The 15,052-nt window shown below is 41.9% G+C and overlaps 1 protein-coding gene across 1 annotated transcript in view; it reads right to left on the bottom strand.

Moving 5' to 3' along the window:
• Nucleotides 1-15,052, bottom strand: part of LOC128663019 (sideroflexin-1-like) — a 90,889-nt gene that overhangs the window by 19,850 nt on the left and 55,987 nt on the right. Inside the window, 1 exon segment of the mRNA XM_053717143.1 lies at nucleotides 11,257-11,342. Within this exon segment, the coding sequence (XP_053573118.1) occupies nucleotides 11,257-11,342 (86 nt within the window).

Genomic DNA, 15,052 nt, shown 5'->3' with positions numbered 1-15,052 from the left:
CTTTGATTAACTTGAAGGGAAGCATCCGTAATAAAAGGGATTAGCCAGATTAAAGGGACACTCAATCAAAATTAAACTTTCATTATTCAGATAGAGCATGCCATTTTAAACAACTTCCAATTTACTTCCATTAACTAAATGTGCACAGGTCTTTTTATATTTAAAGTTTTGAGTCACCAGCAACTAATGAGCATGTGCAAGAATAAGTGTGTATGCATTTGTGAATGGCTGATGGCTGTCACATGGTACGTGTATGCATTTGTGATTGGCTGATGGCTGTCACATGGTACAGGGGGAGTGGAAAAAGACATAACTTTTAAAATTGTCAGAAAAAAAATCTACTACTCATGTGAAGTTCAGACTAAGTGCTATTGCATTGTCTTGTTATCTTGCATTTGTTGATTATGCAAATCAACTGTGTTGACTGGTCCTTTAAGAGCGTCTATCCTATCCTGGATTTACTCAAAGATGTTCTGTCCTGATAGCATCAGGCAACACCTCAACCAATAAGCTGCCGCACTAGTGACGGTAGCAATGCACACAAATGGCTGTCATTGTAATTGTAAGCCCTGGAGTACAAACAAAACATTTTTTTTTTTGTAAGACTACAACTGAGGAGACGCTGTCCAAAGAGCTAAAACCTCCTTGAGTAACAGTCAAAGGAGACGTGGATCAAACTTGAAAAATACGATTTCAGCATCAACAAGACAAATTACACTGTTATAGAAACCTCTCCTGGCTGAATGCTTTGCCTTGTAATATTGGGAAAGCAGACAACGCATCAAAAACATATGAGAAAAGTGAAGTCTAATAAAGTAACTCAAATGAGCTATAGAGGAAGAGCAGGGCACTGCAATGAGAGGGCAATAAATATTTTGGGACTTCAAAAGGGAAAATTGTATGTAAGAAACATTGAAAATAAATTTCTTAATAAAACCTCTTGAAAAAAGGCTGAGGTGCTATCTGAAAAAACCATCTCCTATGAGCAAGCACATTCATGATCCGCAACAGGGAAAGACAGTCTCCGGTCTCATTACGCCCTACAGTGTGAGTCTGCGTATAGGACCAGCAACTGCTATGGAAGAGAAGGGGAAAAAAAGGTGTGACAAGCCAATACCGCCCCCCCCAAGGACTGCCCGTCGTGGGCGGTAACAAAAACAAACTTCTCCCGGGTCGCCATATAGTTTTATGGCGCACTATGTAAATTCTGAGACAGACCAAATAAACTTGACAAACTCATATCCCCAGTCTTCACCTTTCTAATGTAACCGCCGCGAGATGAGATAAGTGCCCCAGAGACTAAATATGACAAGAGTCAAATAAATGTAAATTACAACCGCCTAGGGCAATAGCAGCACAGTAATCTCCGGTCGGCAATGTTTCTTATGAAACCGCCGGGGGATTAAATACAGCGCCTCAGAGACTAATTAGTATACTGGCCAGATAATACACCCGTCTAGGGCGATGTCAGTACAAGCAATCTCCCGGTCGGCATGTTTCTTATGTAACCCGCCGGGAGATTAGATAAAGTGCCTCCGAGACTAAGTCCTATAGTAAAACTAAACCCGCCTTTAGGGATATTAGTACAGTCATCTCCCGGTCAGCATGGTTCTTTAAGTAAACCGCTGGGAGATGTGACTACCACCATCGTCATGCCCTGTGAGCCCAGTGCCTGCACTAGCTGTCACACATGATCTCCTAGGTATCATGGGAGAGTTTATGCAAAAATAAAAATAAAGTGTCCATCCATTAAGGGCTTCTTTATAAATCCCATACAGAGTAAGTGCCCAACTTCTTCTGAGTTTCTTCTTCATGTCCCCCAGAAATAAAAGTCAGCACTTACCTCATCCTGCCCGACAGCAAAGGCAGCCTCCATGTTTGTGAGGTCCTATTCCTCACATGTACCTGTGAAAGAGGAGAAAATACTGAGTAATATCCCTCAGATTTTTCAGGGTTAGGGCAGCATAAATGTATGGGAGGCGCAGTGAGAATTATGTCCCACAAGTTCCCATTGCTTTAAAGCCACCAAAAGCTCTACTGTAGAGACTGATATGGACTACGGCTACACCCTAGGACAAAGCAGCACACTCTGGCACTACTTTAAAAATAAACTCTTGATTGAAGAATCTAATCTAACACCCTCACTTTACCTCTTCCTATCACTAACGTAGGCAAACAGAATGACTGGGGTGGGAGGGGAGGGGAGGAGCTATTTAACAGCTCTGCTGTGGTGCTCTTTGCCTCCTCCTGCTGACCAGGAGGTGATATCCTATAAGTAATGAAGATGATCCGTGGACTCATCGTGTCTTTAAGAAGAAAATACTCTGGCAGATTGGAGGTAAATTAAATTTAAAATATGCACAAGCAAAACATGCATAGTTTCCATGTTTCCATGTAATTTAGTTCTCGTAAGGAAATCACCTTTGGTTCCTTTCAATGGGAAAAAGACAATGTGTAGACTTTTAGATATGAGTGTGCATGTGGTCACATAATTAGCCCATTTTGTAAAAGAATACTTTTACACTATATAGTAATGTGTTAATAAACAAGCTACACATTTTCACCTAATTTAAAGAGACATGAAACAATTTTTTTATTGATATTCACACATAGCATACAATTTAAAAAATAAGTCTCAAATCTTCTTCTATTATCAAATTTGCCTTGTTCTCATGGTTATACTTTGTTGAAGAGATACCTAGATAGGTAGTGCACACTTCTGGAACACTACATGGCAAAAAATTAAAAAAATAAAACGCTGCCATCTAGTGCTCTTGCAAATGTATAGCATTCTTGCAAAACTGCTGTCATATTAGTGCTGCAGAGCTTACATCCCTACTTTCAACAAAGAATACCAAGAGAACGAAGAAAAATGTATAATAGAAGTAAATTGAAAGGTTGTTTAAAATTGTATGTCTTATTCGAATCACAAAATAAAAAATTTAGGGTTTCATGTCCGTTTAAACATACAAAATCAGACTAACATGTCAGGCTAGGCTTTCCTTATGTACAAGGCAAGACACATGCACATTAATGAGAATTGTGGGCCAATATGAGATTTCCATGTATGGATACCATGGTTTAAATGAAGACTGCACTTTGATGTCAGCTGAACATGATTCTGTTTTTGACGTAGGCCTCGATCACAATCATTCCGATATCGGCTGTTTAAGTTTTGGTCAATAAGAGAAATATTTTTTTTAGCTAATCACAATCCAATATGATTTGCCCACTAAAAGTCCACAGCTGCAAATTAATTTTAACCCCTTAACGACGCAAGTTGTACAGGGTACATCGCACACAACCTGGTCTTAAAAGACCAGCGACGTACCCTGTACGGACATTAGGGGTTTAAGGCGGCTGGAAGCGATCCTGCTCGCTTCCAGTTGCTTTCCGGTTATTGCAGTGATGCCTCGATATCGAGGCATCCTGCAATAACACCCCTTGGCCATCCGATGCAGAGAGAGCCACTCTGTGGCCCTCTCTGCACCAGACATCGATGGCCGGTATCGTTGGTGGGTGGGAGCCGACTTGGGAGGCGGGTGGGGTCGGCCATCGATGGCCGGGTAATTTGAGGGGGCGGGGCTGATGGGGGCGCGCGCGTGCACGGGGCGGGAGCGGGTGGGTAACCGCTAGCACTACAGAAAAATATATCGTTATAAAAAGTGGGGAAAGGGAGGTGTTTTAAGTTAAAAAAAAAATAAAATCAAAGCTATCTAGGAGGGGGTGGGGGGTTGGTCTTTGTGAGGGTGGGGAGCTACACTACAGAAAAGGGGAAAAAAAATATAAAAAAGGCAACTATTTATTCTAAACTGGGGTACGGCAGAAAGCTGCCAGTACCCAAGATGGCGGCCCATTAAGGCAGAGGGGGGAGGGTTAGAGAGCTGTTTGGTGGGGGATCAGGTCAGGTTGGGGGCTAAGGGGGGGTCCTACACAGCAGCATATGTAAATATGCTTTTTTTTTTTTTTTTTTTAAAAGCCTAAATATACCTTTTATTTTAGGTACTGGCAGAGTTGCTGCCAGTACTTAAGATGTGCGGGGGACAATTCTGGGGTGGTGGGATGGAAGAGAGCTGTTTGGAGGGATCAGGGGGTGTCTGATCTTTCAGGTGGGAGGCTGAGCTCTACACTAAAGCTAAAAATAACCCTGCAAGCTCCCTAATTAACCCCTTCACTGCTAGCCATAATACACGTGTGATGCGCAGCGACATTTAGCGGCCTTCTAAGTACCAAATAGCAACGCCAAAAGCCATATATTTCTGAACTAAGGGAATTCCCATAGAAGCATTTACAACCATTTGTGCCATAATTGCACAAGCTGTTTGTAAATGATTTCAGTGAGAAACCTAAAATTGTGAAAAATTTTAAGTTTTTTTTAATTTGATCGCATTTGGCGGTGAAATGGTGGCATGAAATATACCAAAATGGGCCTAGATCAATGACTTGGGGTTGTCTACTACAATACACTAAAGCTAAAATTACCCTAAAAAGCTCCCTACATGCTCCCTAATTAACCCCTTCACTGTTGGGCATAATACACGTGTGGTGCACAGTGGCATGTAGCAGCCTTCTAATTAACGCCAAAGCCATATATGTCTGCTATTTCTGAACAAAGGGAATCCCAGAGAAAAAATTACAACCATTTATGCCATAACTGAACATGCTGTTTGTAAATAATTTCAGTGAGAAACCGAAAGTTTGTGAAACAATTTGTGAAAAAGTTGAACTATTTTTTGTATTGATCGCATTTGGCGGTGAAATGGTGGCATGAAATATACCAAAATTGGCCTAGATCAATACTTTGGGATGTCTACTAAAAATATATATATACATGTCAATGGATATTCAGGGATTCCTGAAAAGATATCAGTGTTCTAATGTAACTAGCGCTAATTTTGAAAATAAAATGGTTTGGAAATAGCAAAGTGCTACTTGTATTTATGGCCCTATAACTTGCAAAAAAAGCAAAGAAGATGTAAACATTGGGTATTTCTAAACTTAGGACAACATTTAGAAACTATTTAGCATGGGTGTTTTTTGGTGGTTGTAGATGTGTAACAGATTTTGGGGGTCACGTTAGAAAAAGTGTGTTTTTTTCCATTTTTTTCTCATATTTTATATTTTTTTTATAGTAAATTATAAGATATGATGAAAATAATGGCATCTTTAGAAAGTCCATTTAATGGCGAGAAAAACGGTATATAATATGTGTGGGTACTGTTAATGAGTAAGAGGAAAATTACAGCTAAACACAAACACCGCAAAAATGTAAAAAACAGAATTTATGCTTACCTGATAAATTACTTTCTCCAACGGTGTGTCCGGGTCCACGGGCGTCATCCTTACTTGTGGGATATCTCTTCCCCAACAGGAAATGGCAAAGAGTCCCAGCAAAGCTGGCCATATAGTCCCTCCTAGGCTCCGCCCACCCCAGTCATTCGACCGACGGACAGGAGGAAATATATATAGGAGAAACCATATGGTACCGTGGTGACTGTAGATTAGAGAAATAATTCATCAGACCTGATTAAAAAACCAGGGCGGGCCGTGGACCGGACACACCGTTGGAGAAAGTAATTTATCAGGTAAGCATAAATTCTGTTTTCTCCAACATTGGTGTGTCCGGTCCACGGCGTCATCCTTACTTGTGGAACCAATACCAAAGCTTTAGGACACGGATGAAGGGAGGGAGCAAATCAGGTTACCTAAACGGAAGGCACCACAGCTTGCAAAACCTTTCTCCCAAAAATAGCCTGCCGAAGAAGCAAAAGTATAAAATTTGTAAAATTTGGCAAAGTGTGCAGTGAAGACCAAGTCGCTGCCTTACATATCTGGTCAACAGAAGCCTCGTTCTTGAAGGCCCATGTGGAGAGCCTCAGCCCTAGTGGAGTGAGCTGTGATTCTTTCAGGAGGCTGCCTGTCCGGCAGTCTCATAAGCCCAATCGGATGATGCTTTTAAGCCAAAAGGAAAGAGAGGTAGAAGTCGCTTTTTGACCTCTCCTTTTACCAGAATAAACAACAAATAAGGAAGAAGTTTGTCTGAAATCTTTTGTAGCCTCTAAATAGAATTTTAGAGCACGGACTACGTCCAAATTGTTGTAACAAACGTTCCTTCCTTTGAAACTGGATTCGGACATAAAGAAGGAACAACTATCTCCTGGTTAATATTTTTGTTAGAAACAACCTTAGGAAGAAAACCAGGCTTAGTACGTCAAAACCGACCTTATCTGCATGGAACACCAGATAGGGCGGAGAACACTGCAGAGCAGATAACTCTGAAACTCTTCTAGCAGAAGAAATTGCAACCAAAAACAAAACTTTCCAAGATAGTAACTTAATATCTATGGAATGTAAAGGTTCAAACGGAACCCCTTGAAGAACTGAAAAGAACTAGATTTAGACTCCAGGGAGGAGTCAAAGGTCTGTAAACAGGCTTGATCCTAAACCAGAGCCTGAACAAATGCTTGAACATCTGGCACAGTTGCCAGTCTATTTGTGTAGTAAGACAGATAAAGCAGAGATCTGTCCCTTTAGAGAACTTGCAGATAATCCTTTCTCCAAACCTTCTTGTAGAAAGGAGAGAATCTTAGGAATTTTTATCTTATGCCATGGGAATCCTTTGGATTCACACCAACAGATATATCTTTTCCATATTTTTTGGTAAATCTTTCTAAGTTACCGGTTTTCTGGCCTGAACCAGAGTATCTATCACAGAATCTGAAACCCACGCTTCGATAGAATCAAGCGTTCAATCTCCAAGCCGTCAGCTGGAGGGAGGACCAGATTTGGATGTTCGAATGGACCCTGAACAAGAAGGTCCTGTCTCAAAGGTAGCTTCCATGGTGGAACCGATGACATATTCACCAGGTCCAGCATACCAAGTCCTGCGTGGCCACGCAGGAGCTATCAAGATCACCGAGGCCCTCTCCTGATTGATCCTGGCTACCAGCCTGGGAATGAGAGGAAACGGTGGAAATACATAAGCTAGGTTGAAGGTCCAAGGTGCTACTAGTGCATCTACTAGAGTCGCCTTGGGATCCCTGGATCTGGACCCGTAGCAAGGGAACCTTGAAGTTCTGACGAGACGCCATCAGATCCATGTCTGGAATGCCCCATAATTGGGTTATTTGGGCAAAGATCTCCGGGTGGAGTTCCCACTCCCCGGATGGAATGTCTGACGACTCAGAAAATCCGCCTCCCAGTTTTCCACACCTGGGGATGTGGATCGCAGACAGCTGGCAGGAGTGATCCTCCGCCCATTGAATTATTTTGGTCACTTCTTTCATCGCCAGGGAACTCCTTGTTCCCCCTGATGATTGATATACGCAACGGTCGTCATGTTGTCTGATTGGAACCTTATGAATCTGGCCTTTGCTAGTTGAGGCCAAGCCCTGAGAGCATTGAATATCGCTCTCAGTTCCAGAATGTTTATCGGGAGAAGAGACTCTTCCCGAGACCATAGACCCTGAGCTTTCAGGGATTCCCAGACCGCGCCCCAGCCCACTAGACTGGCGTCGGTCGTGACAATGACCCACTCTTGGTCTGCGGAAGCTCATTCCTGGGACAGATGGTCCAGGGGTCAGCCACCAACGGAGTGAATCTCTGGTCTTCTGATCTACTTGAATCATTGGAGACAAGTCTGTATAATCCCAATTCCACTGTTTGAGCATGCACAGTTGTAATGGTCTTAGATGAATTTGTGCAAAAGGAACTATGTCCATTGCTGCAACCATCAACCCTACTACTTCCATGCACTGCGCTAAGAGCTTGACAAGAGCTTAGAAGTTTGATTTTCTGACCTCTGTCAGAAAAATCCTCATTTCTAAGGAATCTATTATTGTTCCCAAGAAGGGAACTCTTGTCGACGGAGACAGAGAACTTTTTTCTATGTTCACCTTCCATCCGTGTGATCTGAGAAAGGCCAGAACGATGTCTGTTTGAGCCTTTGCTTTTGACAGGGACGACGCTTGTATTAGAATGTCGTCCAAGTAAGGTACTACTGCAATGCCCCTCGGTCTTAGAACCGCTAGAAGGGACCCTAGCACCTTTGTGAAAATCCTTGGAGCAGTGGCTAACCCGAATGGGAGGGCCACAAACTGGTAATGCTTGTCCAGAAAAGCGAACCTTAGGAACGATGATGTTCTTTGTGGATAGGAATATGTAGGTACGCATCCTTTAGATCCACGGTAGTCATAATTGACTTTCCTGGATAGTGGGTAAAATCGTTCGAGATGGTTTCCATCATGAACGATGGTACCCTGAGAAATTTGTTTTGGATCTTCTAATCCAAAATTGGTCTGAAAGTTCCCTCTTTTTTGGGAACTACGAACAGATTGGAATAAAATCCCATTCCTTGTTCCTTTATTGGAACTGGGTGTATCACTCCCATCTTTAACAGGTCTTCTACACAATGTAAGAATGCCTGTCCTCTTTATTAGGTTTGAGGATAAGTGAGACATGTGGAACCTTCCCCTTGGGGGTAGTTCCTTGAATTCCAGGAGATAAACTTGAGAACTATTTCTAGCGCCCAGGGATCCTGAACATCTCTTGCCCAAGCCTGAGCAAAGAGAGAGAGTCCTGCCCCCCACTAGATCCGGTCCCGGATCGGGGGGCTACTCCTTCATGCTGTTTTGTTAGCAGCGGCAGGCTTCTTGGCCTGCTTTACCCTTGTTCCAGCCTTGCAATCGGTTTCCAGGCTGGTTTGGGTTGTGAGGCATTACCCTCTTGCTTAGAGGATGCAGAATTAGAGGCCGGTCCGTTCCTGAAATTGCGAAAGGAACGAAAATTAGACTTATTTTTAGCCTTGAAAGACCTATCTTGTGGAAGGGCGTGGCCCTTTCCCCCAGTGATGTCTGAAATAATCTCTTTCAATTCTGGTCCAAATAGAGTTTTACCTTTGAAAGGGATGTTAAGCAATTTTGTCTTGGATGACACATCCGCTGACCAAGACTTTAGCCAAAGCGCTCTGCGCGCCACGATAGCAAACCCTGAATTTTCGCCGCTAATCTAGCTAATTGTAAAGCAGCATCTAAAATAAAAGAGTTAGCCAATTTAAGTGCGTGAACTCTGTCCATAACCTCCTCATATGGAGTCTCTCTACTGAGCGACTTTTCTAGTTCCTCGAACCAGAACCACGCTGCTGTAGTGACAGGAACAATGCACGAAATGGGTTGCAGAAGGTAACCTTGCTGTACAAAAATCTTTTTAAGCAAACCTTCCAATTTTTTATCCATAGGATCTTGAAAGCACAACTATCTTCGATAGGAATAGTAGTGCGTTTGTTTAGAGTAGAAACTGCCCCCTCGACCTTAGGGACTATCTGCCATAAGTCCTTTCTGGGGTCGACCATAGGAAATAATTTCTTAAATAAAGGGGGGGGGGGGGAACAAAAGGTATGCCGGGCTTTTCCCACTCCTTATTTACTATGTCCGCCACCCGCTTGGGTATAGGAAAAGCGTCGGGGTGCACCGGAACCTCTAGGAATTGTCCCATCTTACATAATTTCTCTGGAATGACCAAGTTGTCACAATCATCCAGAGTAGATAACACCTCCTTAAGCAGTGCGCGGAGATGTTCCAATTTAAATGTCACAACATCAGATTCAGCTTGTTGAGAAATTTTTCCTGAATCTGAAATTTCTCCATCTGACAAAACCTCCCTCATGGGCCCCTTCAGATTGGTGTGAGGGTATGACAGAACAATTATCATCAGCGCCCTCCTGCTCTTCAGTGTTTAAAACAGAGCAATCGCGCTTTCTCTGATAAGTAGGCATTTTGGATAAAATATTTGCTATGGAGTTATCCATTACAGCCGTTAATTGTTGCATGGTAATAAGTATTGGCGCACTAGATGTACTAGGGGCCTCCTGCGGTGGGCAAAACTGGTGTAGACACAGTAGGAGATGATGTAGTATCATGTTTACTCCCTCATCTGAGGAATCATCTTGGGCAATTTCATTATCTGTGGCAGTACTGTCCTTACTTTGTTTGGACGATATGGCACAATTATCACATAAATTTAAATTTCACCACAGTGTCTTAAAGCATTAATAGTATTGCACACCAAATTTCAGAGCTTTAAACCTTAAAATAACGGAACCGGAGCCGTTTATAAATTTAACCCCTATACAGTCCCAGCTATAGTCTTTTGCTGAGACCCAACCAAGCCCAGAGGGGAATACGATACCAATTGACGCCTTCTAGAAGCTTTTCCAGCAATTTTTAGATCCTCACACATGCATCTGCATGCCCTGCTCTCAAAAAACAACTGCGCAGTAATGGCGCGAAAATGAGGCTCAGTCTACAACTAGGAAGGCCCCCTGACTGGAAAAGGGTCAAACACAGTGCCTGCCGTTTAATAAACGTTCCCCAAGTTTATAAATGCAAATTGTCAGCATAAATATGAATAAAATGCCCAAATAAAGCAATCGATTTAGCCCATAAAAATGTCTACCAGTTTTTTAGCCCATAATAAGCCCTTTATTCTGTTTGTTTGACTAAGAAAATGGCTTACCGGTCCCCATGAGGGGAAATGACAGCCTTCAGCATTACATCGTCTTGTTAGAAATATGGCTAGTCATACCTTAAGCAGAAAAGTCTGCTAACTGCTTCCCCCAACTGAAGTTACTTCATCTCAACAGTCCTATGTGGAAACAGCAATCGATTTTAGTTACTGTCTGCTAAAATCATCTTCCTCTCACAAACAGAAATCTTCATCCTTTTCTGTTTCAGAGTAAATAGTACATACCAGCACTATTTTAAAATAAACACTTGATAGAAGAATAAAAACTACATTTAAACACCAAAAAACTCTTAACCATCTCTGTGGAGTTGTTGCCTGTGCAACGGCAAAGAGAATGACTGGGGTGGGCGGAGCCTAGGAGGGACTATATGGCCAGCTTTGCTGGGACTCTTTGCCATTTCCTGTTGGGGAAGAGATATCCCACAAGTAAGGATGACGCCGTGGACCGGACACACCAATGTTGGAGAAATAGCCTTGGTCCCAAACGGTATCTTCTAAAATGGGATCTTAACAGTTCACTATAAACTGTGAAACTGCTCCATTGCAATAATGCAGCCGCAAACATCTTGTGCAAATGGGACATTTTTGCAAACTTAGCATAATCTCTAAAACAACAAGAAGCGTGTGAATTGTTTGGCTTTACAGCAGGCTTAGTATTTAACTCATTCCCTCGGCTCGCACTGATGGTTTTCTTAGAAGTTAGCAGTCTGAAAATAAATGGACTATTGCTTTTACCTTTGCCTCATTAATGGAATATTGATACAGTTAGCAGCAGCGACAGCAGCAAATGGTACAAATCGTCCTATTAGAGGTGAGACACGCTGGAGATGAGATAGGAAACAAAAACAGGAAAAGGGAATTAGCCTAATCTTTTTTCTAAATTGCAAGAGATAATACATACAAAATTACACTGATCATCCACTGTGATATGTGCTATAGTCTCTGATGCACATAGAATTGGTGTTTCTGAAACAACTCGAAGTTCACAACACTTTATACATTTCTGCGTCATTGTCATTTGACATAAAGATTAATTTATACAATTAATTTATACAACAACAACAGCTCATTAATAACGCATTTTCTCAATTTAAACCAGTGATTAACAACTTCTTAGCGCATCGGGCCGCAAATCAATATTTTACAGGGCTTAAAGGAACATGAAACCCAAAAATTCTCTTTCATGATTCAGATAGAGCATACAATTTTTTAAAAAAATTCAAATTACTTCTATTATATAAGCGGCTACATTCTCTTGGTATCCTTTGTTGAAGGAGCAGCAATACACTACTGGGTGCTATCTGAATACATTGGTCAGCCAATTACAAGAGGCATATATGTGTAGTAACCAATCAGCAGCTCCTGAGTCTACCTAGCTATCATTTTAATAGAACAAAACAAATTAGATAATAGAAGTACATTGGAAAGTAGTTTAAAATCACTTGCTCTATCTGAATCAAGAAAGAAAAATAAACTGGGTTCCATGTCCCTTTAAGGGTCACATATAAATGTATGACAGATAAATAATACATTTTATAAAAATGCTCAGTAGCACAGGGACAGATTTAGGTAAGGCTGCAGGGTACTTTCTGTCTGTCTGCTGTTCTTTCCCCACAGAGGGCTCTTTTGAGATGTTCACCCCAAAGCACACCTTTTAGTTCTTTGTTTTCTGGGCTACAAGAACAATGGCATGTCAGTTCTGCTAAACGAGTACAAAGGACTGCCAGTCGGCCATCCCTGATTTCAACATATATCTTTTACATGCCATCTATACTTAAAATTCAATTTAATGATTAACTCTGTCACATTTTTCCATCATAAGGAATGATTAAAATCAATCATTGCAGGGTCTTGCATGAAAACATTGCGCGCTCACACACAATTCTGCACTCACAGGTTTTTGGACAATAGTATTTATAGTTCTCAGGGTTCTGATGACTTGTTCCCTGAATTGTTAACACAATAAATTAACATTTTTTTGTCCAAAGGTGAAGAACTTTTGTTTTTTTGCCTACACTAATATATCCTCACACCCATGTGACAAATCCTTGAACATTACACAATTTGACTGCATTTATAAAGCAGAAAACCTGGTATGTTAGTACAGGGAAGATATGCCAGACCAAGTTTCATTTATAGTGTTTTCTTATCTGATTAAACCCCATTGAGACAGTATGTGAATGAAGCTTGGGCACGTTCCATATGATGTTGATGCACCCTGGGGTGGATAAACTGGAGAGCAGGCTGTCCCAGTACTCCAACAGCCATAAGTGCTGTTTATAGTCCAGGCTATGTTTTCGTACTACAGCCACTTAACCACAAATATGGTTCATAATGGCAGCACACATGCTTTAAAAACCAACCTTTTATCAGGTTAAAGATATTTATCTAGACAGGAGGGTTTGTGTGGCTGTTCTAATATGGCACTGTGTGGTTTCTAGTACCTTAAAATTGCTGAAGAAGGAAAATACCTTTAAATGTACAGTGGAACTGCTTGTGCCTAGTAAGGGCTCCATGTACGAAGCAGCGAAAGCTGCTCCCGAGCCTTTGCGGGGAAGGCTCGCATATGCGAGCCTGCTTCCCGCAATGTAAGAAGCAGCGGTCATTAGACCGCTGCTTCCTACGCCACCTCTTAGGTGGCGAAGCTAAATCACAGAGAGCACGCTCGCTCTTGGTGATTGACAGCCCCTTCAGTCGCGCGATTGAAGGGGCGGGCATTACACACTCCGATGAGTGTGTAATGATACATACGGGCAAGCGGATCAACAGATCCGCTGCCCGTGTGTAGCGGAGGCGGGCGGACAGCTTCGCAAGTTAAGAAGCTGTCCGCCCGCCATTTAGTACATGGCGCCCTAAGTGTTAGTAAAGAAAGTCTGCCTGTGTGAATTGTTATGTGTTACTGTGAGTGAAGGAAACCAATGACTGAAACTGAACGTTCTTGCATTTGCCCTAGAAGACAGACAGTTGTTACTAAAGATCCTTGTCACAATACCAACATATATATATATATATATCTTATATAATAAAAGGCCAACTATGTTTATCCGAAACTGTCATGCGCAGTAGAGACTGCGCGAGGACAAACATACCTGACCTTTTCCCTGCAGCGCGTGACAGCGTCAGGAGCTGGAGCCCCTGAAGCTTCAGGCATCTGCCGCATATGGAGCCGGAGCGTGATCAGTGCTTCGCCTCCATATGAGGGCAGATGCCTGATCGTTACAGACGGTGACACTGTGTGTGTGTCACCGTCTGTAACGATCTTCTGCTAGTTCCGGCGGGAGGTGTGGGCGTCTCAGTATCTAAGGGGGGAGGGAGAGGGAGGGCCCTACGCTACAGAAATTAAATGAACAGGGAGGGATGGGGCAGCTGCACTATAGAAAAGGGGTTTGTGGGTGCGGGGGGAGGGAGACTAAATGGCGATCGCTGGGGGGGGGGGGGGGGGAGGTGGTGGGAACACAATCAGGGAAAGAATATTTTACAGTGAACTGGCCCTTTAAAGGGTATCCTGTCCAGTGTCTGCACTGAAATTTGTACTTAGTAACTCTATATATCTGCCACTAATTGGCTTTAACAGATAACAGCTGCAAAACAATTTGCTTTATACTAACTTTATAATGGCGGCTAGTCTTGTTGTCTGTGGACTAAAGCCCAGTTTGGCTATTGAAAAACAATTGCAGTAAAAAGAATGTTAATTTGTGTTAAAAACATTAAGACTGGGCAGATATGTGATTCTTTAGCAACATCACAGAAATGTCCCTTTAGAACATTTTATTTAAATTCTAATAACTGTATCACTTAAGTTAAAGAGATATGAAACCCAAAAATGTTATTGTGTGATTTGGACAGAACATGCCATTTTAAACAAGTTTCCAATTTACGCCTATCATCAAACTTGTTTGGTTCCATGATATTCTGTGTTGTAGATACCTAGATAGGCATCTGGAGCACAATATGGCAGGAAATAGTGCTGCCCTCTAGTGTTCTTGCAAATAGATAACATTCTTGCTAAACTGATGCCAAATAGTGCTCCAAACATGGGCCGGCACCTAAGCATATGTCCCTGAATTTAAACAAAAGATACCAAGAGAACGAAGAAAAATTGATAATAGAAAGAAAAAAAGTTGTTTAAAATCACATGCTCTATCTGAATCATGAAAGATTTTTTGGGTTTCATATCCCATTTAATGCATTATTTCCTAGCAGGTCTTGATGCCAAGGCATTGTCATACTATTGCTGGATACCTATGTGTACTGCTCTGACTGTCCTCAGGAAAGGGAACATATTGAGCCTGGTTGCTTGACTTTTCTAGAGTTAAACACATATTGAAAAGCAAGTTTCTGCTTAAAGATAGTGGTCTAATAAAGAGCATTTTATTTCTACACAAAATTGCAATTCAGTGTTAAAAGTTTAGTGACAGGAACACACACAACTGGCCTTTTTCATTTACAGACACACACAACTGGCCTTTTTCATTTACAGACACACACAACTGGCCTTTTTCATTTACAGACACACACAACTGGCCTTTTT

The sequence above is a fragment of the Bombina bombina genome, chromosome 6 (assembly GCF_027579735.1).
Source record: "Bombina bombina isolate aBomBom1 chromosome 6, aBomBom1.pri, whole genome shotgun sequence".
NCBI classification, from domain to species: Eukaryota; Metazoa; Chordata; class Amphibia; order Anura; family Bombinatoridae; genus Bombina; species Bombina bombina.
Note: the sequence above shows the minus strand (reverse complement) of the source record. Positions and strands in the feature narration are given on the sequence as shown.